This window comes from Cinclus cinclus, chromosome 5 (genome assembly GCF_963662255.1).
Source record: "Cinclus cinclus chromosome 5, bCinCin1.1, whole genome shotgun sequence".
NCBI classification, from domain to species: domain Eukaryota; kingdom Metazoa; phylum Chordata; class Aves; order Passeriformes; family Cinclidae; genus Cinclus; species Cinclus cinclus.
Window position 1 is genome coordinate 47,936,072 of NC_085050.1, and position 25,235 is coordinate 47,961,306.

General features: G+C 38.4%; 2 protein-coding genes across 2 annotated transcripts in view; both read right to left on the reverse strand.

Annotated features, from left to right (window-relative positions):
* Positions 1 to 2,133: 2,133 nt before the first annotated feature.
* On the reverse strand, positions 2,134 to 20,428 carry CENPC (centromere protein C). Its single transcript, XM_062493746.1, has 18 exons — positions 20,392 to 20,428; positions 19,054 to 19,100; positions 17,809 to 17,870; positions 17,397 to 17,485; positions 16,228 to 16,318; positions 15,905 to 16,124; positions 14,880 to 15,083; positions 14,311 to 14,690; positions 13,058 to 13,883; positions 12,466 to 12,504; positions 11,181 to 11,257; positions 10,079 to 10,147; positions 8,226 to 8,330; positions 7,312 to 7,413; positions 4,675 to 4,773; positions 4,235 to 4,389; positions 3,728 to 3,818; positions 2,134 to 2,306 (listed from the first exon to the last, which is right to left on the reverse strand). The coding sequence occupies exons 1-18, from the start codon at positions 20,404 to 20,406 to the stop codon at positions 2,233 to 2,235; spliced, it is 2,745 nt and encodes a 914-aa protein (XP_062349730.1). The 5' UTR covers positions 20,407 to 20,428; the 3' UTR covers positions 2,134 to 2,232.
* A 3,220-nt stretch (positions 20,429 to 23,648) lies between these two features.
* UBA6 (ubiquitin like modifier activating enzyme 6) overlaps positions 23,649 to 25,235 on the reverse strand; it is a 28,104-nt gene continuing 26,517 nt past the window's right edge. The window contains exon 34 of the mRNA XM_062493747.1: positions 23,649 to 24,577. Within this exon, the coding sequence (XP_062349731.1) occupies positions 24,442 to 24,577 (136 nt within the window). The 3' untranslated portion in view covers positions 23,649 to 24,441. The remainder of the gene's footprint in view (positions 24,578 to 25,235) is intronic.

Below are 25,235 nucleotides of genomic sequence, written 5' to 3' on the forward strand. Positions count from 1 at the left end.
AACTTGCACTTTAACATCTGCACTTTCTAGCCTGCGTCAGGAAAAGGTCTGCACACATTAATTCTGCTTAAGAAAGCATCCTGAAGGACTTAGTTCTCTTGACTCAAAAGAAAACCACGTCACAACCTTGCTGCCAAGTTGCAGTGGGCAAAGACACATCAGTGCCTGATATGACATAGGTAACATCATCACTTCTCATCCCAGCCCACCAAATGAAAACACAACCCTGGCAAGCAGCAGCCTGCTGAGCTCTGCCACAGCACCCACCCACACTCTCCTTTAGGAACACGAGCCCTGTAGTCCATCCACATAAATTCCCTACACTAACCCCTTAAGTATCCATCCTTCTGCTACCCAATCTGCAAACAGGTAACACAGAAAAGAATCTGCAGGGTATTTTTGTTCAGAACTCCCTGGCCATTGACAAAACTGAAAAGTTTCCTTGTTCTGATTTTCAACTGGAACCAATTTGCTGCTGGGATCAGAGACCACCACATCCATGGCCTGACTGCTGGGAGACCCGCTTGGATTAGAAGCAGAGTCTTTGGTTTTAATCCTAGCCCTGTACTTTTTCCAAGTGGCAAAGTTCCAGATCTCTGTAGGCCTGAGGAGTTGAAAGACTTAAAAACTAAACATTTTAGTAGGTGAGAATTCCCTCAAGCAGTGAGAAAACACATGTGCCCACCTGGTAGCTGGTATGGCTCCAGCATAGGAAGGACATTATTTGAATCTTGGTGACTTTGAAGAGACCAACCCAAGCCCAGAATTTAGAAAAGCTGCCAACATCAAATTTATTATCTAGTAACTAAATTACTTTTTTCTTTTTTAACTTTTAAACTGTTTATAAAAGTTGAGGCTGGAAAAAAAGGGATTTTCTGCATAGTCTGAACTCTGACAATAAATAGATTGTTTCAAGACAGAACTAAATGTCAATAGGCATGTTCCTGTTTCACGTTCTCAGAGTTATGTGTGACTTGGCCATGAATAAAAAGAGAGCACACAACTTCTACGAAGTATTTCCACTGTCAGTCTATATATGCACTAACCATTAGGAACTACCACTTGAAAGAGAATGACAGTATTTAAGTATTAGCTCAAATTCCCCAATCCAAAAGATCCTTCACAAAGGCACGGTAATCTTGGTGTCCAAGCTCTTTCACAGACACAGAAAGTTAGCTGACAGCTAAAAGCCAATTCCTCTTTCCTACTTTAATGTATACTCTAGATTTAGCATAAAGACCATGGCCAAGACTGGTTAATAAGGTTAATGCTCAATCCTCAAGTCCTTAGTAGTTCACAATTCCAATTCAATTTTCCTTATCTCCTTCTCTTCAAGGATAGCAATGACCAGAGAGAAAAAGCAGCTTACAAGAACAGCTGTAGTTTATGCTTATCTTCATCCAGAAGGAACCTCCAAGAGCTTGGGAGACAAATGCAATGTATATCATCCGCTGCCTAGACTTGGCTTCCGGAGTATACAGTATAATTAAAGCTCTCCCAAAGGTCCTTATTATTATCCAGGAATACAGCAAGCAAATAAAAAGGAGATATTAAAGTAATACATCTGGCAATGACCTATCACTGTTACACAAAATAAAGCTATCAACAATGTTCAGAGCTAATTGGGCCATAGCTCCCACACAAGACACAGCTGATAAGCTCCTACTTAAGAGCTCCTATTTTCCCATTCAGATTGGAGGTAGTAATCATCCAGCTGCCAGACAAGGAAGGGGTGGGTGCCTGTCGTTAACATATGAGAAGGCAACTGGATCCCAGCACAGCAGCCTTACAGCAGTGCATCTCCTAGACGACTACTGGAATGCAAACAGCAGGTTCGTTTAAACAGCGATTATTCTAAGCAGGTTGTACCAGGCAGTCGTTAAGACTACCTATCAGATGTTAGCTGAAGATGCCAACATTTTTTCATGTGTTAAGCATCTTCAGGGAGATTAAGCATATTGATACAATTAAGAACAACAAATAAACCCACACATTTCAGACTTGTATCTTTCTGTCACTGGATGGTACAAGAACAGTCAGTAACCGATTTCAGTTTGACAGCAAACCACCATTCTTCTCGTTTTTTTTCCTCAATTCTTCTTGATTTCAGCTGCTCTGTATTCATTTGTAACATTAGGGTGGGCCCACTCAAACATTTCTGTATGTAAAAAGAACTTCAGAACATACAAAACTTGGCCAAATGTTTAAGCAAACTTCTTCACAGAAAGTTCTTCACCTGTCTTTGAGTTGTGTGAAGAGAAAAACACTTTCTTCATTCAGAAGATTACGTATGTTATATCCATTTCCTATAAAGAAAAACAGAGTAAGTTTACCTTAGGAGCCACTGGCAATTTCTGAAGTCCTCTCCTGTCCTCAGTCAAGTATAGTTTTATTTTATATAAATTTAACAGAAGGAATATTAGCTCAATCTAGGATGCCACTCTTACAGGCACATCAGTGCATTTCAAAGAAATGACAAGATATACAGCTAGTGTAATTTACTTTGATCTTTGCTTCGAAGATTTTTACTGAGAAAAATGTAACAGGCATGAGCTCTCAGCTCTCAAAATCCACAATAAAACTTAAAGGTGACTGAATTTAATTTATTCTTACAGAAACTATCAATACAAGCTGCACATGGAAACTTATCTGCAGATCTTCACTTGAGATTTGCACACTAACATGACCACAAAATAGAATTATCTAATAGGCCCTGAACACTGGGAATGAGCAACAACCTCACACTCACCTACACCCACATGATGAATTACAAAGGATCACCTGCCACAAACACCACACTGCCCATCCAGTCATACTGAGACCGGCTACCAGGAAACAGGGAAGAATGAAGTGTATATCCTTATGGTCATACAAAACTTTCAGCATTTTATATAATCTGCTTTCCCAAAAAGCAAATGACAACATTGTCTCTGCAGACCCACTAGACTTTTAAGACTGAAACACCAAAAACAGCTTCAAAGAACCAAGCATTAACTGAGCAACGATTGTTCAGTCAGGACACTGTGCTGAAAAGTCAGCAGGGAAAAAAAAAATGGGGTAATTCCTCATTTTCTAAAGATAAGCCTCTTCACGAGAAAGCTGTACAAAAGCTCTCTACAGCTTCATGAACAGCATGCTTTGACACTATTAAAAAACCTCCGGACTAGTGTCTTAACCCACTGATGAACAGCCTCCCACATGGAATTCATGCCACTTTGATAGCAGGAGGACAAAATCAGGTCTTTAAATTCTCAAAAAACATATGGAGTTACAAGTTATTCAACAAGATAGCTTGAACCTTCTATACACAAGCACAAAATATGGTAAACTGATCCAAAAGGTTTTTCATAATTTTACATAGGGAAAAAAGCATCAAACATATGGTGATAGAAAAAATTATATTAATTACTAGTAACATTAGGCTGTCTGTAATGTTTCCTCAACATTACAGCTAGTGACAGAACCAGAATACCAATACAAATTTATTCTTAGAACTTGGCAGTGTTATCAAAACTTTGAGGCCAACTCAAATCAACAAGTGGTATGTGTATCCCTGAATTCAACCATTAGATCATAAACGCATGTCCAGTGTCCTGTCACATTCCATTCTTCATCAACCTGTACTGGTCCATTCTCTATTCAATCCTTCTGTTTGGTTTTGATTCCTAGAATGCTAATTTAGTCTCCTGCACCTCCCAACAAAGGGGTTTCAGGCACATGCACTCACCTGCTGGAACATAGAAGCAGTCCCCTTCAGTCAGGCAATACGATGTCTTATGTAACGTTACAATAACCTTGCCATGGATAATACGGAAAGCCTTAATGGAAACCAAACGTTTCTAAGGTTAGCAATATTTAAGAAAGATATCCAACAAAACACCTGAATACCCATAACAAAGATAAAAACCCAAATCAGCCAGCAAAGTTGCAATCTTTTTTCCCCATACTGATGAAAAGTAAGATGCACAACTCAAGAGGGGATGGGGTCCAGTTTTTATTTTCCTGATATTTCTAATCTTGCCTGCAAGATCCTGAAATAGGAGCACACGGACATACAGATTTAACAGAAAGCAAAGCAGGGCAATGTGCATGTAAAGTACCTTCAGCATAGATTTCATTGGTTATTTCTTTTGGCAGGTAGGGGGGACCTCTCAACTTCACGTTATTTCCAACCACCCCAACAGATCTTCTGTTTACAAAGCCCATTTTATAAAAAAATTTAAAAGCAACTTACTACTGTATCCGTGTGCACAAACTGGTGCCCTTTTTCTTTATATGGTTTCAGAATCAATACACCAGTTGCAAAAAGAGATGTACTCAAATCTTTGTATATTTCTACTGCTTCATCTTTGATGACGCAAGTGCGGCTGCTTTCAGCGTTTATGCAATCTACAAAAAAATGTCCAGGAGATTAACATTAACGCTACCACATAATTAGTCTTGTTACCTGCTCAGGGCAACAACACACAGTTTCAGTGCAACACTTCCAAAATGTAGACTTAATATTTAGCTGAAAAATCAGGACACTTCTTGTGTCTCCCTCAGAACTTTCTCCAGAAGAGCAATGAATATTTCAAAACGTCACCTTTTTATGCCCAATGTGGCACGAATTCTTTTTTTTCTTGTAAGCCTACATAATTCACGAAATCCCTTGGTCACATCAATTCAACTCACCTCGATGCACTTCCTTATTTGTTACTGGGTCCACTACAATAGTTGGCTTAGAAGCATCAGCTAGGCTGTGGTCCAAACTTGCAGGTATCTCTCTTCTATCTAGGACACAAAGAAACCAAAACAAAACCAGAAAAGTAATCAATACAGATTTTAAAAGGTAAATCATTTAACCACAACTTTTCCACAATTCTAATGTCACACATTAAGTGCTTAAGTTTCCTTTAGTAAGTGACTAAATAGACTGAATACTCTGAAACCATCCACAACAATTCTTTGAAAATGTCTCTTTCATTGAAGTAATTTCTGTGTGTAATAGACGAACACTCTCTAAATACTATGGAATTTCCTAGGGAAATGCCAATTATTTATCCTAACCTAATAACAACAGCATTTACTCATAATTAAACTCTATGTTTTGAGAGAAGTGTTTTTCTACCAAGAGATGCTGAGAGAATATTAAATACATGATGAAGTGTGAAGAACAAGTGTTTTTGCTCAACCTGTTGTTGATAAGCACCAGAAGACTTAAGAGAGAAAGTGTTCAAAAGATAAGCAAGTATCCAATTTTCCTTTATTCAAGAAATAACAGTTGCAGTTCTGAGAAATACTGCTCTCATAAAAAGGATTTTTGCAGAGAAAGAAATATCCTAAGAATTAATGACAACACTATGATTTTCAAACAGAAAAGAGATGTTTTAGAATGTTCATGGCAGAATAAATATCCCAACGTTCTCTTGCAGAATTCTCTTAAGCTGACAATTTTAGCTTTACAGTGCATAGGAAGTTTCTATAAACACAGAAGCAGCATGAAAAAGGCAAGCTATAGCACTTTGTAGGCACTCATGGCAGCTTAAATACTCTTACAGAAAGATAAATCAGGGATGAAGAAAGTTGCTGTGTTTGAACAGCTTTGCTCCAACATAACCATCTCTCTGTAAAAAGAAGCATCAACAGGTGTAACTCTATAGCTATAAAAACAGAATTTTTATTGTATCAATAACATTTAAGAATTTGTGCTAGAAATTTTACTTGGCTGACAGGCCTTACATGCATCACTAAGAGTCAAGGATGTGAGCAAAAGACCATCTCTGAGGATGAATGTCTGTCACAAAGGAAATCAATCACTTCTGGAAGACAGTTCAAAGGCACTTAAAGCAACCAATAGTTCTTGTAAGCTACAGTATGAACAGCCACTACCAGCTCTTGTTCTCATGGGCTGCAAATGATTTCTATTACAATATGAACTGTACTTGGATCAAATATTGATCTAGACCAGGGTCCTGTCTCCCATCAGTTGCCCAAAGCAGTTTCCATTCCCCAAAATGCCATAATAATATACTGACACTTCAATGGAATATATCCCACCTCTAACTTGGAGCTCTTTACTTAGAGTTATTAACTCTCCTGTTAATGTATCTGGTTCTTGCCTCAAAACTACAAAAATATTTTTATGCACAATATTCTGGGCAAGAAGCACAGAGTGAGAATGACTACCTTATTTTGCTGAATAACCCAGCTCTCACTGTCTTTCCTCCACACCTTCTAGTTCTTGTGTTTAAAAAAAACAAGCAAAAAACCCCAATAAGCCATTTACTTCTATTTGCCTTCTCCATGTCACTCATGATACCAGAGGTGTTTTTAGACTTCTTCCTTAAGAGGCCTCCACAGCATTCTCTTCAGGGGCGAGGAGTCCTCACTACAGAAGTCCTTCTAGGTTTTTGATGAGCTTTCCTTAAACCTTCTCTAGTCCTTCCACTTTCTTTTTGAGGTAAGGAATAAAACTTAAATGAAACACATGTAAAATCAGAAGTTGGTACCAACAGTGATTGTCTTCTTCCTTATTTCTCTGATGATTATATCAGTCCTGATTAGTTCAGTGCTAGAACAATATGGCATTTTCCATCTTCGTTAGCATTCATCATTTTATTAGTTCTATAATTTCACAGAGAAATGTTTCAGCTTCAAACAAAAGCTACAGACAGTCCCCCCCCCCAAAAAAAGGCTCTTTAGCATTTAAAGAAATTCCGGAGAGCATGGCAAAAATAATTTGGCTTCTGGACTTTGATTCTCTTTTCTGAACACTACTTACATATTTATTATCTACTGGCCTGAGAGTCTCTGTTTGTTTAAACACAGATTTATTGCCCACTTTTAACCATTTTATGCACTGTTCTTAAAGCTCTCTCTTCACCTACCATGTTGTGGGATTTTGTATTGAAACTACAGCAGCTTGAAGCCCTACTAACACTCTCTACTGCATTTTTAGATGCATTATTACAGGTATGAGCAAAACAGCTACAAGTTTTTACACCTTAACTGCACACACTATTATCATGATCTGAACACAAAATAGGTACAGTTTAGTTTCTTCAGCCCCTGCTTTAGAAGAAGAACACTTCTATTTCTTCCTTACTTACACTGAGAAGACAATAACTTTACAAAAAGAATGCACAGCATTGTTACATATCCAGTAGGAGCAGGTTTTTTCTCATCTGATCATAGTAATAAACTATGTTATAAAATTATTTTCATCCAGAGAGAGAGTGTTTATGGGAGGAAAATCTTAGAGCAGTAGAGCATTTGATTAAAGAGACTTTTAGAAGTATCTAAAGGAAAAAAAAAAATCTGTGTTCCTACTTGTTTTAGCTCTTTTCTGCTTGGGATGATCCTTCTTCCTCTTTTTACTCTTCCTGGGAGATTGTGTTTCTGGAAGCACTAGTCCACTAATCACAAGCTCTCCTGAAACAAAAGGAAGTTCAACGAAGTCCACTAACTCATAATAAATTTAAAACAATGCAAATTTGCACAACCAACCAGCCTTTCAATTGAGAATACATTTCCTTCATGCTGAACTTTCCAGATCGCTTTAGAAAGCCAGAACAAACAAAAAAGCTTTTCAACATTAAGTACTTTGGAGTGCAATGCAACTTGAGATGTTTTGAAAATTATTTGATCAAATTTCAGTCAAAGAACATTTCAGAAAGCCATGACATGCAAATAATTTTCAAGACAAAATACCACTTTTAGGGACACAAAAAATACTATTTTTGAGTGAACTAATTACTTAGGAAAGGACTAAACTAGGCTGAATTTTCAGTAAAAAAAAAAAAATCCTGAGAACAAGATCTATTTTCTCACTTAGGGTATTTAGCACCGAGACTATAAAATGTTATAGTGTCTGCTCTGAAACGCAATCCTCACACAAGAAGAAATGCTCCAATGAATGATCCAGTAGATTGTCTCTTTTCCAGTATGATACAAAAATCTTTGACATAAAAAACCCACTAGTACAGAGAAACTCTTCTGCTCTTCCAGCAACAGTGAAAAGTATTTAACATGCTCTGCTGATATTATTTTTAGTTGACACAGGAGTGTCAGAAGAGAAGAAAACTATATGGAGAGATGACAAAGTAACTGGAAACCACAAATAAACTTATTAAAAAAAGTTACCCAATAGTAAGCATCTCAAAGCTTGCACAGAACAAGATAAACTCACAGATTTCTTTTCTGCTCTATCTGAATGAAGCAAATAGGTGTTTTGGAACTAATACCTGAAGGATCCACAGTATAATTTATGCGCTCTCCTCTCCAATATTCCAGAGGTCTCAGCCGTATCCTTTTAGTCCGACGAACATTAGGTGTGTTGGAAGGCATTACTGATTTAAAGTATGAAGTCATTAACATTAAGTATGAAAGAAAAATTCCAAGACAGAAAACATTAAGTATTCTTTCCTCTTGTTCTGTACCACAAGAGGGTCAGCACTTCCCAGATGGTATTTTTATCACACTGCTGTCATAACAAGAAAATAGGATTCAAGTATTGCCAAATGCCTTCTTTTGCATACATCAGCATTTCACCTTTCATTTTTTTAAACAATCACCACCCTGACTTGACACTAGATTTCATTCTATCTTAGTGAACCACTAATACACAGACATCAGGAGCTCAAGGACAGCAAGCATGCTACACCTGTGAAGACAAAGCTCTCAACAAAGACTAAGAACCCTGCCTGAATCTGGGAGATTTCATTAGCAACCATGAAAAGGCCCTGCCTCAGTTATGGCAAGGGGAGAGTAACAGAAACATTGCATAAGTGCATCCTTCTCTTCCAGATTCCAAAATTCTGTTCCTGAAGTCCAGAAGAGCAGCACTTCTGCAAAAAGAAACTCCATACATTTCCGTGATTTCTCAGATATTTATCTTCAGATGTACTAATCACACAGTCTCAACTTCAAGTTGTATAAGCTGCCATGTATGAATACAGTATGCTATTTTAGTGTTTGTAAGAAACAGCAAAAGCCTCTTAAGATCTCAGAGCAAATTAATTAAGATTATTTCAATGTTTAAAATGGTAACTACAAAACAGGTGCTGAAACAGTTTTTGAAGGCAGGCAACTAAAATGTGCATAAAATAATAATGAAGCCAGTAAAAACACCAACAACATAAAACAGATGAGCATGGGACTACAAATGACTGCATGCCCATTGTTCCATCCTATCCAGACTCAGACAACCACAGAAGGCAAGTTATTTGCACCCTCAGTTCTACTGCATAAAACCAATTCAAACTCTTACTGTTCTCACTGAACACTGAACCCTGCCTCAGTTTTTTAGCAATATATTCAGTGCACGTGGCTGTGTGCGCAGCTGCAGTGTCAGCCAGAGATTGAGCTCTGTGTGGGAGACTCAGGCAAGAGGTCGCGAACTGATGCCAACCCTTTGAACAACGGACACAGGGACCTGTGGCCCAGCCCGGTGACCAGACATTGAGGGACACAGCAGGAGCCAAGGACTCAACTGGAAGGACCAGCAGTACCCTAGACTGTCAAGCACACAGAATGTGAGAGTACAAAAGCCCCGAGTGCTTTGTTCCGGTTCAAACTGTTATTTGGTTGCTACACCATAAAATTAGAGGAACCAGAGGTCCAAGACTCTGCTATGGGAAACCCAGGGTCAAGCCAGCAAGGAAACCTTGTCTGGCTGTGTAGGGAATCAAATGGGGAACCTGTTAGGGCACTGGAGCCACCCACTGTAAAGCGGCTTCAGCCCTAGGACTTAAAGTCTGTGGTGGTGGTGGGAGTGTGACTGCCAGAGTGGCTCCTGGATAGTCAGCCCTGAAAGTTTCCTTAACACACTACCATGAAAAATGGAAATATGGAATTGTGGCAGTTAAAAAGACAACTGTTGAATAGACCAATAAAAAAGGAAACACTAGAAGTTCCAAAAATTAACTTTAAAATTAAGAAAAGAGCCATACTTGAAGAAATAACAAAACCTATCTGTAAATACTTAGGAACAGATGAACCCATTTCAAGATGTTTGCATGTCTCTCCTTCAGCTATGTTTACATCAAGTTGAAAATGCATTTGCATTTATACACACTATATTTTAAAATACTCTCACCTATTTTATGCCTTGCTGTTGTGTGTGATAACAGATGTCTTAATTTATAATTCAAATCTTCAGAGGTATCTGAAAACACATTCAAAAATCCCAAAGCATTTATTATTCTTGACTTTTATTCAATATGCCAACTAGAAGCAAGCAAAATTAACACAAACAGAAGTCCCAGGGATAGTGCTTCCACTAACACCTTTTTCTATAAACATATATGAAATCCAGTGTAGATAAACAGTATCTGTAACTAGTTTTAAGCAGAGTAAACTTTAAAATTACTTGAAAAACTATATATTCAAGTAAATACTCCTCAGACCTATCCCCCTTGATACAGTGAACATTGACAAATTATAAATTATACACAATTTTATGGACCAAGTGTAAGGTCATTCACATTTATATCAATCAAACCTAATTTTAGAACACATTTTTTATCAGAACACACAAAACTAGGTATCTGAAGAAAGTATTGCATGAACTAAAAACATCCACATCTGGCTCTGGAACACTAATGAAAAGACTTCTTATCTCCAGGGCTCATTGTGACAGCATGTGTAGTGACCTTGTGTAGTGAAATCTAAAACTGAAACCAAACTAATAATAATAACCCTCCCCACACAAATCAAACAGAAAAACCAAACCAAACGGATCCCACCCCCCAAAAAAAAAAAAAACCCAAAAAAAAAAAAAAAAAAAAAAAAAACCCACAAAAAACCCCACCAAACCAAGTATTCTTCGGCGAACAGGCCAAAATCATGCTGTAATTTGGCTCAGCTTTGCCTGAAGTAACTGCATACTGGACCATCACATGGCAACACATCAAACTTGTACAAACTGAGCCTGAAAATTTTGTTTGAAGTATTTTGGAAAGAATAACTTTATCCTAGTAGGCATGATGGCAACCCATGGGGGGCTGTTTGTCCCAAAGCTAACAACGTAAAGCTGGCATGCTGTACCACACACTTGGATAGAAACATAACCACAGCCAATAAAATCTGCATTACTTGTTCTGGACAAGCTGAATACAACATAAATTACTGAACTGATAGTTACAGTTCATAAAAAGCTTATACATAAAATGCAAGGAAATACCAAGTTTAAACATTACCTGAAGATGTATCATTCTCTGAGTCAGAAGACTCAGTGCTGGAAGCAAATTTATTACAATCTTTTAGAACAGGCCCACTGCAAAGGAAAAAATAATACACCTGCTTGAACATGTTAACTGTCAAAGGAACATTACAGAACTACCAAGAATAGTGAATTGAAGTTTTTTTCAGATGATGTGGGCTGGGTTTTATTTTGCTTTTAAACAAGTCTATACCAATTAGAAACTGAAGCAAATCACTACTCCTTCGAAGTCACAGGTCAGAAGTTCATGAACTACTCCTCTACTCAAGTCATCAGGCAGACAATTAGTGTTCACACCTCCTCTCTAAAGAGGTTTCCTAAACTTCTTCTCCATTCCAGAACAGATCACCTCCTCACCTCTGTAGTATTACCTTACAAACAATTTTCCATATACCATAATTACAGAAGTGCTTTAAAGAGTTGTTTTGCACACTCTAAGGACAGCAAAATAGCTTTTAATATGTAATCATGAAATCTTCCCCATAAAACGGCAACAATTTACACATATAACTCCAAAAGAGTTACTCCAAAGCCACTCCAAGCCACTTTTAACAAAACTTCTCCTACAGCCTTGCCATCAGCACCCTTGACCTTCCTTCTTCCCCCATCTGAGGCTGTGCTTCACTGCTTTTACTGTGCCAGGGAAGTTCATCTCCTATCCACCTGAACTCCAAAAGATGCATTTCAATAACAGAGACTAGCAAACCTACACTACAAATTTGTCCAAGTCAGTCTGCAGTAGGTTTCCTTAGAATTAAAGGCACCAACATTTTCAGTGGAATAACTGCATAAGAATTTAATAAATTCACAGACTGCCACTCCTGTTTGTTTTAAGACCCCACCTCATGAAAGGGGAAGATACATGCCTATGTACATGCACAAAGTCTGGATTGTAGATAGAGTTCTACACCCTACTTGACATCAATCTTATTAGTGCAGCTGTCATTAGTTCTAGGAGTACTGGTCTTTCTGTTCAAAAAGTACACAAACTAAAAGTAAAATAATGTGGAAGAAAGCCCCAAAGGAAGAAGCTTATTATTACCCCTTATTCATGACAGGAAGAAAAACTGTATTACATTATTAACTGTATCAGCACAGTATTTAAAGCCCTCAAGTACAAATCACAATCCTGTTCTACTCTGTGTTTCACCAGTACAGCACAGAACACAGCAGCTGTACCAGCTGCCCTATCTCACTCAGGGGATCTCAGTGGGGCCGAAGTAGGATTAAACTAACATTTTTCAAACAACTCAGGAAATTACCTTTCAAAACTCTCAACTTTCTCAGCTACAAAGGAACCCCTAGAAAATAAAAAAAAAAAATCTTATTGCATTTGGTGTTAAGTAAACAATGAAAAGAAGATGTCGGTCAATAATTTTACATCTTGAACAAAACTATAAAAAAGACATTAAAAAATTAAAAAAGCATTGCAAAGACCAATGATTATAAACCAGGTTTTAGACCACTTGAACTTAATCTTTAGATTGAAAAAAAATATATATAGCTGAAGAATTAAATGCCATATTTTCTATATTTATTTTTAAAAAGGAACAAAACTTGACAGTAAAGTTATTCCATGGGTGGTGAGGTTGTGTTAAACTGGATCTGCTATGCAAGTCTCACAAGAACACTAACTAGAACAAGTTTCCTCATGTAGGAGACACAAAATATAGCACTCAGCTCTGAATAAACAATGTTGATTATCAACTGCTTGGTTTCTCTATTAACTATTCAACCAGCCTCAAACCATCACATACTTCAACTGGGCCATCACTGTTTAAAAGTTGACAAGATGTGTTTAATTATCTACAGAGTTATACACCACATTTGTAAGGAGTCACACAAAAAACTTACTGTGGTCCATGCTGCCCATTATGTGTTCTTCTGTTACTTTTTCCTTTCACATCTGGTAACTTGCGTTTTTTCCTTGCCACGTCCTGTACAGAAGAGCGGTCACAATCTGTTTGAGAGTCAGTGTCTTCAGGGCTTGAGCAAAGAGCTTTCCTGGTTCTACGTATCTTCCCTGAAGACTTGGCAGACAACGGTTTCTTTTCAGGACTCTTCACACTCTCCATGGGATGTGAGAGTGCTTTCAGAGGAGTTCTGTTATTTGCACCACCAGGTGACTCTGGTGTGTCTAATACATTTCTACGCTTTTTGGACTCCTGAATCACAGGAGTCTCTAATTCCTGATGCAAGGGTGTGGTGCGCACTTCATTCAATTTTATAGGCTCTCTTTCAAGCTCTTCTTCACCAGGTTCACTGTCAGAACTCTCCTCTCTCTGTAACTGAGGCTTTTTACTACTACTTTGCTGGATGGATTTTTCAGGCTTCTTCCTTCGACTTACTGTCTCTCTCTTAGCTACTTTGACTTTTCTAAGTTTCTGCTTGGCGGCTTGTTTCCCCTTAACTAAATCCTGTGAAGCTTTAGAAGACAACTGCAGATTCTTGGAAGAGCTGACAGACATTTTTAATGACACAGTCTGCTCTTCCTGATGCCCAGATGAGGGCATAGGCAAATCCTCACTTGGCAACATCCTTGTATCACACTGCTCTTCATCAGATGCGTTTGTTTCCAATTCAGGCCATGACAATATCAGTTCTTCAGCTTGTGGTCTCCAGGATGTGTTCTTGTTCTGCTTTGGAGAGTCTTGTCTAAGTGCATACTTTTTAGTCTTTCCTGTCAATACACAAAATATTTGGACATTAATACCTCTTCCCATTAAACCTGAAGATACTTGTTGACATTTGAGTGCACAAAAACAAACCAAAGAATCAAAATGGGGAAGGAAAACAAAACAAAACAAAAAAAGTATCACAAAACCAGTTTTATCACTGCTGGCTAAAAGAAGGCTTTCACTATAGTCTAAAAAAAACTTTGGTTTTTGCCTTTTTTAATTTTTAATGTCCTAACAGGAAAGGCAAAGGGTATGGTGAAAAAAGTATATACACTGTCTCACCCAAAACTAACTGTGCAACTGAAACACCAAAAAGGAATCCATTGAGGTCTATCACCTACTTTATTATAATTTCCTTATAAGCCACCAGAAAATAATCCAGTAATGTGACCTGGAAGACAAGGTCTGAAGAGCTCTTAAATAACTTACCCATATGAGTACTCTTTTGGCTTTGAGACATAAGGACATTTTCTTCACTTGTATTAGGGATTGGATCTGACTCTGACATTTCTTTGGAGTCAAAAGTTCCAACATTTAGATGATGCTGTTTCTCTTTACTAAGTGCTCCAACCTGTGCTTTTCTGTTGACTTTCTTATTCTGCATTTTCTTCTTATCAGAGGGCTGAGGTTTAGAAATGGGAGATGCAGAGCCACCACTTTTTGATTTTTTCTTCTTACTGGGTATAAAAATCCAAGAACTAGAAGATGCACTACTTGATTCATCAATTAAAAATTCACATTCATCTTCTATTTCTCTATCTTGCTGTTTCACAGGACGAGGCGATGGAGGTGATATTGAGGTTGAATATCTAAAGAATGGAGGGAAAAAAAACATTCATATCATTGGGGGGGGGGGGGGGGGGTGCTGTTGAAACTGACTTTCAGTTTTCCAAATCTAGTGGTAACTCCCAAGACCTCCACACAGTATAAAACATTCTTTAGAAGAATTATTACAAAGTTTATCCATCGTACATTCCATATTAAGCCTCCAAACAAACCTCTGTCCAAGTGTTCTTGTTGCTACAGCTGATAAGATAGCTGAAGAGCAAGGCTTCTCAGTCCAAGCAGATGATGCAGTAACACCTTCTGTTCCTTGCACAGGAACAACCTCCTCATGTCTCCTAGGCTGAGGTCCTTCCAAATTTTTAACTTCACCATGGCTCTCTCCTGCAGCTGGCATACTCCAGTTATCAAAACACAATCTACAAATGAGAAACAGCATTCAAACATCTTGCTATAAATCCTGAGTGCACAATAAGGTATTCTGAGGATGAACAGATGCTCTTGTTGACAGCACCTCACTTCCTATGAGTAAGATTCCTGTTGGAAACTTGCTGGAACACAGGTCAGCAGTAGTACTTTCCAGCAAGTGTGCAGAGGCAACATGGAGTCAGCATGTGACTTGATCAAAGTAAAGGTTGCTCAACAAGACAAATTCCTAATCCTAGGAGAATATGCTTCAGAAATGGTCAGTTTTACTAGACTGTAGGTGCACTGCCTTTCCAATCTCATTCCATCAATGGGATCCATGTCAGTCCGTCTTTATGATCTAGCCCAGAGATTCTACCATTTAGGAAAGCAGAACTGTGGCTAAGACACTGGCCACTGTTGCAGCTCAGCTTCAAATCTTTCAATGAGGAGATAATAATTACCACTGAAGCTGTTTTACTTTGTATAAAATATTTGCATATTCAGACTGAGAAGACTCTCATTTCTGCTTTAAAAAATTCTTGTTAACTTTTGAAGTCAACACTCTCAATAGGATTCACTGAAGAAGTCTAGACAATGTGAGAAGCTGATAATTTGGTGCACTTTCCAGGAAAAGAGTTTAAATCTATTATGACAGGCTTCTTTCATTTGGGTACTGCACTTATCACCAGAGTAAAAATTAAAAATAATCCTACCCTTTCTAAATCCAGATATGGAAATTTTCTAAAAAGCCTGTAATTATTTTTTGAGTTCACAATCCAAACCTAATTTACCCTGAAGTGGGGGGCACACAGCCATGTTCAGCTCTACTTACTTAACTACAGGAGAACTTTGCACTTTCTTCACAGGAAAAGGTGATTGAGCAGACCCACAATTATCCTCAGAGCCTAAAAGCACAGATGGACGCTGGCACAGTGCTTCAACATCTTTTATTGTAGTCTTTTTCTCACTTTCAGATACAAGAGACTCTGTTTTTTCAGAAAGAGCTACATCATTGCGTGTTGTAGGCTTCACATGCGATTCACAAGACTGTCCTGCCACATATACAGAACAGATTTAATTCTTTCACTTAAAACCTTACAAAATCCCAAAAAACGGTTACTCTAAAAATCTGAATTCAGTACTAGTGTGACCAACCTCTGCTGCTGACAGGCTTGAGCAGTGATGCAGGTGAGAGATCTGCAGACTCAGAGGCTCTTTTGACAAAGCTGGTTGACTCTGGCTTGGGCTATCATAGTTGGTAATACATAATGAGACAAAGTAAAATATTTGATAAAGCAATAGTACTTCAACAGGAATATACATTTCTACAGAACATGATATAATATCCTTACTTTAATTCATACTCATTCGAATCACAGTTCTATTTTACCTAAACACTTTGACTTTCTATTGTGTAAAACTTTCTAAAACTAACTGTAAATTCTAAACAACAGATAAAAGAGTGTGTACAGTAAAAGTCTATATGCAGCTTTAAGCAGATATCCTGCTAATCTTCAGGTAAACTATTATTGTCATTAGAATGAATTAGCTTAAACTATTTAATTATTATGCTTTATTAAGACAAGCTGAGGTTTAGCAAGAATTGCCTTGAGATTATATTCTATTTTAACATCAGACTAAAGTACACAAACAACATTATAAGGTCACCTGTTTTAAACCCCACCATTAACAGAATATCCGGCTTAAAAGAAAAGATGAAAATCAAAATATTACAATTAAATATACAAACTAGATTATCAGCATCATCCTCCCAGGCAGCACACTAACAAGGTCTTCAACTTGTTTCCAGTCTTCAACAGAGTCACAGATATTTGAAGTTATTGTACAGATAACTATCAGAAGTTAACCAGCTGCTTTTCTACATGAATCACCTTTAAATTTTACTGTCCGTCTGATAGCTAAGAACTGTGTCCGCATAACTGGCAAAGTGATCACAATCGACTCCAGTGGAGTCTAAGACAGCCATACCCACCACTAGTAATAAGGCAGCTTGCTTCAGCCTGAGACCATGAGAAATTTAACTATACTGGACAAAAAGCTTAAGAAGATTTCATTAGTTAGCTTGGGTTGTAAAAATCCGAGGGGAAAAAAAAAAACGATTAAATAATTCTACTTCTAGAATGTTTACTATTAAATCACAACAAACTAAGAAAACCCCCCACATTTTCAACAACTATTATAATCATTAAATTATAGCCTAAATACTTTTACAAGTGTTCATACAGAACTAAATGCTACAGAATTGAACTTGTACCCACATGAACCTGTACCCAGTGCTACATTATGACACTGACATAACTTACCTTTTGGCTCTGCATTGAAGTCCTCTCCTCATTTTTCAAAACAAAGGTTGAGCAACTTGGAGAGTTTATTGTAAGATGACTGCTACAACCTAAAAGAAAAAAAACCTGTAAATATGGGAATCCTGGAATTGTCCAGGTTTCATTTATTTTAACAAGTTCTAAGGCTTATTAAGGTCATGTAAACCCAAACAAGAAAGCAATCAGCTGCTTGCGAAAGAGATTATAAAACAGCTAAGATACAGTTTTAACAAGCTGGGAAGGGGTTGTTTTTAAAAATCCTAAGAAATACTATTTTTATCCATTTTATCCTTATTTTTTATTTCTGTCTACTTGCCACTAAACTTAACACAAGGAAGAAAATACTTTTTTTCTTTTATCAGCAAATCAAGCAAAACACCAAATAAGAGCTTACCTTCAAAACAATCCTTTATGAGTTTCACTAAATTTCGACCTTGCTGTAGATCAATCTTATTTCTAGAAACAAGAGAGAAAAAATATTTTCAATCTAAAATGCCAAATGCTGTTATCCAAATTTTTAAAATAGTCAAGTTTCACTTCTTAATATTTTAGGTTATTATTTCCCCTAGTTCCAACTTTAATATATTTTTACCTACCATTTCCATGCATAGATACCTGTAAAGAAACTTGTCTAAGTAAGAATTCCAGGAAAAAAGCCTCACCACCACAGATTATAATAAGAATGAAGAATTCTCTCTACATAAAACAAAACATGCAACTACTGCAAAAGTCCTGAGGTAAATGAGCTTTAGGCTTAGTAGAGTCTCACTTAAAATAAGTACTTCTTTTATAAACCAGACCTTGAGTTATGTTGCTTGCATAGTGACGTAGTCACAGCAGACCTAGAAATGAAATGTGCTGCTGCACATCTATACCTGCATACAGGGAGTTAGTTATCCTGTAAAACAAGTTTTATTTCTGTGCTTAAACAAAAGTTTCAGCAGCAAGGACTGGCTTGAGGTGTCCAATCCATAAGCAAGTAAACAGCTCAGCTCATTGAATTATTCTTTCAAACCAGCACAAATGAAAAACAAAGTGAGTGATTTACCAGCCAGACCAGCCAGTGTTGATCAAAACCAAAATAACACTAGAAAAGCCACGAGGTATTACTCCCATAACAATCATTATATATCTTTAAAAACAGCTAATTTGCTAGATTTGGTAAGAACATGAAACTCACATCCAAAAATGGATTTCAGTAACAAAACCTTCACAGACTCCTAATACGCATACAAAGAACGTCACAGCACCACAAATGCTCAAACTCATTTCTAATATTTACCAGCAAGGTCCAAATATGCTGGAACTCTGTGTGGGCTGCATTTCTCTACTCAGTGAAAGGCAACGTGTTTGAACAGATTAACTACTTCCCCACTCAGGCAGCCCAATTAGGGGTACCTTAGGATCAGCTACATCACAACCTGCGGCATCAGGAAAGGAATACAAAGGAAACCCTTGGTGCCTTGTTCACCTGGCAGACCAAGGGGAACCTTGCTCCTCTTACCACTAAAAAATACAAGAAATTTGGGAAACATCATGTTTAATAAGGTACATTATATAGCTTTGACATTCATCTCTCAGATAAAAAATCAGCATAAGTTTTCAAGAATCTAAGAATAGGTGTTTAAATGCAAGTTACCCTCCTTCATGGCAGAATCTTGCTCTGTAGTCTTTTTTTAAATTATTCTGTGAAGAAATAAGAATCAATTTTTACTAAGCATGACGACAGAAAAACAAATAAGCAGATCTCAAGGATTCTCAAGACATCTTGAAATAGTGGGAGAGTAGGAGTTATTGCAGCATTGTTTTTTCGCAAATGCCACAGTGCCTCTTCATTCACTTGAAACCCAAGTATAACCAAAGTAATTCAAATAGCAGACACAACTCCAGTCATTTACCACAACAAGAGCAGCAAAAATTCATGCAGCAGCACATTTTCTGTGTTATCAAATAAAGCCACTGACTTGGGAACCAGCAATGGTTGTAGAGAATAAAATGGGAAGAAAGAGCAAGTAAAATTCAACACCAAAGCAGAGCGTAGTTCTTCACAAGTGTAACAGGAAAACATCTCAAAAAAATATAAGTGCTCAGCTGAAAAACAACCATAACCTCCTTCTCATTCGTGTAAATTTAAAGAGAATGTGCAGTGTGGAGATTATCTAATCCTAACACAAGAAAATTTAGCACGTTTTTCTGAAGTTTGTCATACTGGCAACACTTTGCACTTTGGGATTCCCCTTTGGATATTACTTCTGGCATCAAAAATAACCGAACTCCATATAGATTGATTTCACTTCAAATTTTCAACATCGGTTTTAAGTGGTAGAAGCAAGTTACAGGTGACACGGCAAAACAACCGACCAAAAGCCACCACTGAAAAACTATACAGAACCACACTCCGCAGTCAATCTGCCATAGTCAATCCGGCACTCGACCTTAAATCGCCTTCCCCTCGCAGAAAAGTGCAGCATAATGTACTGGCAAGTGACCTTGCGCATTAAAGAAATTTAAAATTCCTGTCACGGACCTCGAAGAGCCTTTGACAGTTCATTTATTATTGTGGTCGTGTCGCTTAACTTAAGTACGTTTCTAGCGTGCCAGCACAAGTGTCCTGCTCTTGATGAGCTCGCTCGCCCTTGGAAGTCGGCTCTCCAGAGGCAGCCAGAGGGGAACGGAGTCTGGCACAAGACACTGGCGCGCTAAAGGGGAGCGGAGTTCCCTACAGACTAGCTGTCAGAGCACAAATATCTGTGCCAAGAGCCCGGACCCGGAGTGTGTGCGGAACTCCAACTGTAGCCTCGCTTTCCTCCGGGGAAAGTGGAAGACCAGCCCCATCCCTTCCCTCAGGAGCACGCCGAGGGCCGCGCCTCTGCGCTACAGACGGGCCCTGCCGCCGCCCACAACAAACCAGACACACAGACAGACACAGACATACAGACACATGCACCAGAGACACACAGAACGGCCGCTTTCTCACCAAGGCCTCCGCCATCCCAGACTGGAGCTGACAAGCAAATCCTACGCCACCTTTGAACCTCGGGCGCCTTTCCCGCCGAGCACGCGCACAGGGCCGGCGGCGTCCCGACTACACCTCCCCGGCCCCGTCTCATTGGTCGGCGGCCGCCGCGCGCCAGGCAGGGTAGCTGATTTAAGCGCGCGAGGTTATTGCGCCTGCGCAGAGACAGCGGCTTCTTCTTCGCCCCGCCGCTTTTCCTGCCCGCTTTTCTCTGAAGGGAAGGGCCGGAGACGCTTTTCGTTTTTTTATTTCCCCCAGGGGAAAAGCGTGAGTTCAAGTCCTGGGGCTTCCAAACGCTACAGAAAAATCCCTTGTCACCACGGGGCGTCGCAATTCTTTAAAATGCTACTGAAGAACTCAACAATGAGCGAAAAACTCTGCTTGAGAACGTAAGGCCGCAGTACCTTACAGAGCCGGCAAAACACTGCACAAAAACGTAGTTTTAAGTGATGCATTTTATCACACACTTGTGACCGGAACATCAAGTCTCCTTATTGCTATTCTTTCTGACCACTAAAGGGAAGGCCCATTATATTTTAAAAGTACATGATAACGTGAGAGGTTAGCACTTTACATGAAAATAGTGCAGATCACTCTGTGAATAGGGTGCTGCTGATCAGAGTTGCAGCTTTTCCCCTGTGAAACTGAAACTTGCAAGCTGCTGGGAGAAGTGGTAACTCAACACTTCGTCCGTGCCTCTCACCTGTGCCACACAAAAGGATACACTTCAACACAGTTCTGCTGTTAGCAATGCTTATGGAATGCTTATGCTAATGGAATTTATAGCACCTTTAAGCTTGAGTCTCAATAAGCTTTGCGGACCATAGATAAGCACCTGCACCAGCTATTTCACCAACCACACACAATATCCTTTACTAAAATTAATAATCAAAAGGTCTCTGGTCAAATTTATCAACCTTTGGACAAAGGTTTAGATTACTGCACATTTGCTGGAATTGCACAGGGATTGAAAAACTTTCAAGTTAATTTCTGCTTTTGGCTTAAATTCAGCTCCTTTCTTAAAACAACGGGCCTACATCCACATTGTTTCAAAGACACAAGGAAAAATTACACACACAAAGATCATGCACTTATCTAAAATCTTTACTTTTATTTGATGACAAGTCTGACAGATGTGTGAACTCTCTGCCTAGCTCAAACCCATATTATTTCAGGATGTGAGAAGCCACGAAGAGGTGACAGCCCAACTGGTACAAGTTGTTCTTCCTATATACTATTCTTGAATAGCTTTATCTTTTTAATAAGAAGTCACATATGTCACCATACATAGAAGGGTGGGAAAATAATACGGAAACATCTACTTTTTACCTGTGGTATAGATAATAAAAGCTTAAATCCATCTGATCCATCAAAGCAGTCTTGTTAACAGTATTGAGACCCTCACACAGAATCCTCACTACTCCTAACATTAAAGAAACATGTTGACTAACCAGAGAAAAGTTGTTCTGGCCGCTTAATGCTTTCCATGCACAAATTAATTAACTGCATCTATTAAGAGTGATAGAAATTCAGAGAAAGCTGGTGTAAATATGAGCAAACTCTTCAAGAAAATGTTTGAGTGAGAAGGATCTTCATTACTGATATAAAACTTCATTTCTGCAAATAACTGCTCTCTCAAATAAAAACATTTTGAAAGAAAGCTATTCAAAAGTGGTCTAGTGGAAAGACAGTTCTTCATTGTTGAAGGAAGATGGCAAGCCTTAGCTGCTCCACAGGAATTGTGCATCAAACAGTCCTAAAACACGAGCTTTCACTGCAATGAACTAAAAAAAAAAAAAAAAGGAAAAGAGAAAAGCAGTTCTCAGATTCCAGGTAACAATACAAGCTTCTAGCTTGGTAGCACTGTGACAACATTGGAGATTTGGAAGATCAGCATCTGAAAATTCACTTGCCCAGTTTGACAGAGCCTTTTTAGTGTGATCATGCTGAGCACCTGCAGAGATTTTTGATAAAAAGCAGGAACAGATTGAGAAACAGGCTGTATCAAACACAAATTCACACTGTATCAGTCCACTCCACAATCTTCCATATAAACACCTTCACTCTCTTTATCAGCAATTCAAAAGCGTTTACAGCATGAGCAACGGTTTTAATGACATGCCGAGTTATTCTACAGAAAGTCCTCTTGAAGTTACTAATTGCAAGATTTTGCCCAGATAAATTTATATCCAAAAGCTTTAAAGGTGTGCTAGTAAGTATCTAGAGGCATTGTGCATTTTTAGTTTTTCCATAACCAACTTTTGAGCAGAACTCATCCACAGAGCATCTGTCCATCCAACAGCCACACACAATAAGAGTAGCATAAAGATACAGCCATATCTGTAAACTCTGGCTGCAGTCCCTGCCAGCCTTGACTGGACTTTTTACATGGCTCTCAAAGGCATATATCTTGGAATTAGTAAAAGCCATTGCACGAATTATATCTGACACTTTACTTTAAACCCAGAGGACAGTCATACAGCATTCTAGAACAGTGCTGAGACTTTACTATTTTTAAATGCTGCTTATTTCAAAAGCCGAAGCATGATGTTAACACCACACTTATGCAACACAGTATAATTACTCGAAGTTTCATTTGATTCCCAGCCTCCAACTCTTGAGAGGCGACAGTGTTTTCAATTTGACCTAAACCTAGAAGTGATCTGTAGCACTAATTAGTGACATCATCAAATTAAATGTGAAGACAACCCTACAGCTTAATAAATTATGATTGAGGATAAACAGCTAAGTTGTTAAGAGCTTTTTCAACAGGACATTTTTTCTGCAGGATATAATATTCAACAACAATCTCTAAAGGTGAAACACATGAGAAGATGTTTGTTTGTAAGTTTTTATTCTAACCTTGCCTTGCTCTACTATGATGGGGAGAAAAAAATAACTACGACCACAAGTATCCAGTGTTTAAACTAGTTAAATGATGATGTTTCTGTAACACACCTCTCCCTCACCACAAAAATAGTCCATAATGATTTCCAATTAAGCAGAAATTTTATTATTAGATATCCCAGTAACTGACCAGAGGGAAAAATCCTTGCTATTTAGTGCAGCTCAGACTTGTTCTGAGGAGAGGTATACAGCACAACAATTTGCTATAGGGAAATGGTACCAAAAGGAGCAGCTGAGGTAACACTTTGCTGTGACAAACATCCAGAAGTAATTGTCTTTTCCTCCCTTTAATGTCATCAAGTGCTACAGTGATTTTAATTTGGTGAAGGCAGAAAGGCTCGACCACATCTTCTCTTTATTGAAGACCAAGTTTTATTGTTGAAAGTGCTAATTTTGCTGTCCAATAGGTTTTCACTTTCCCCATACTACAGTATTCCACAAAGAACAGTCTTAGTGCAGATAATCAACAATTCCAGCTCTCTGGACTTAGGGGAGTTTTGACAATTTACACTCCCTCCCTATGTTTCCATGTTGAGACTGACACAAGATAACTGCACTGACAACAGCACCACTAACCAGCCACATGAGAAAAGAGTTCCTCTGCTTTTAAATTGGAGTTTAAGCCTTTCAGATGGATTAATTCTTACATGTAGATAGCAAGAATGAAATTCTTGCTTGAGAATGAAGTAACATAGGAAATTAATTTGAGATGTTCTTAGAACACCAGGAGTATCATAAAACAGTGTTTTTCCTCTTTTTGCACTCTTCCCTAAGCAAATGCAAATTGCCTAATTTGCACATGGGGACCATTTCTTAGGTTCACCATTCTTCTTGGTTTCCTCAATACAAATCTTGCCTTTAAGGTAAGGACTGTACTGGACATTCCATCTCATGAAGTGACAAATCCTCCTTTGAGCAAACAGGCTTGAATAAGACAGGAGCAGAAGAAACAAATCCAGTTTGCCTTCAGTGCAAGGTCACTGATTTTAACCATTTAATTAAGGCTTCACCAAAAAGAAATATATAGTACCATCTTTAATAGCTGAAAATTAGCACGCTCCTTTCAGCACAAATGGTCCATGAGTGACTTTTGTGTCTCTACCATCAATTGTCTTCCTGAACAAAGTAATATCTCACTGGTGGCCCTGGCAAGTCTTCCTCTCCATCAGTCTCTGGAGCAAATGATACTGTCAAATCCACATACTTCTTATCAGCTGATGGTTTCACAAGCTTTTGCATCCTATAAAGAAATGAAGAACAGTTCATAAATTTCCTTCTGGTACCAGAAGGATTGGCAGTGGGACTTCAGGGCCAGACTAGGAGGAATTTCACCATCAGGAATATGTATTGGCTCAGCACACTACAGACCAAATTAATATAGAGAATAATACACCTCTCAATTGCACATAAAAGTTGTTCCTCCAGCTGTTCCTCCACCTGAGCTTCAGCAAATTGTACTCCATTTTTCTGACAGACAAAGCCCATTAAAATCTCAGAGTAGTAAAAAATCCTGATACTCTCAAGAAGGCAGCTTCATACCATGACTTTGACTTCATTACATACCCCACTCATTCAGAATTATTTATACAGCTGTAAGAGAAAGCATATAAGCCACATTTTTGGAGACGGGCTGCAAATTCTCATCTTAGCATGCCAGGCACTCTACAGTTTAGCAAATCTTCTCTCCCCAGGAGTTTGAAGTAGCTTGCTCGTACTTCTTTGCTTGATACCTACTGGCAGGCCTTCAAAACAGTACTGATCAGTGCATCCACTTGCTTCATCAAAGTCTGTGAGCACTGACTAGCACACACTTGAAAGGAGCTGTAAGGAGCAGATTTTGAACTAAAGTAGTTCAATCCGCAAGTGTGAGGCAGAACTAAACCTGGGTGAGATCTGGC

Excerpts from the sequence above, each read along its gene's own strand:
- CENPC (XM_062493746.1), bottom strand. Across the intron at positions 17,486-17,808 it reads CATAAAGGATTGTTTTGAAG|GTTGTAGCAGTCATCTTACA; the intron begins GTAAGCTCTTAT and ends TTTTTCTTTTAG. Across the intron at positions 13,884-14,310 it reads CCAAAAGAGTACTCATATGG|GAAAGACTAAAAAGTATGCA; the intron begins GTAAGTTATTTA and ends GTGTATTGACAG.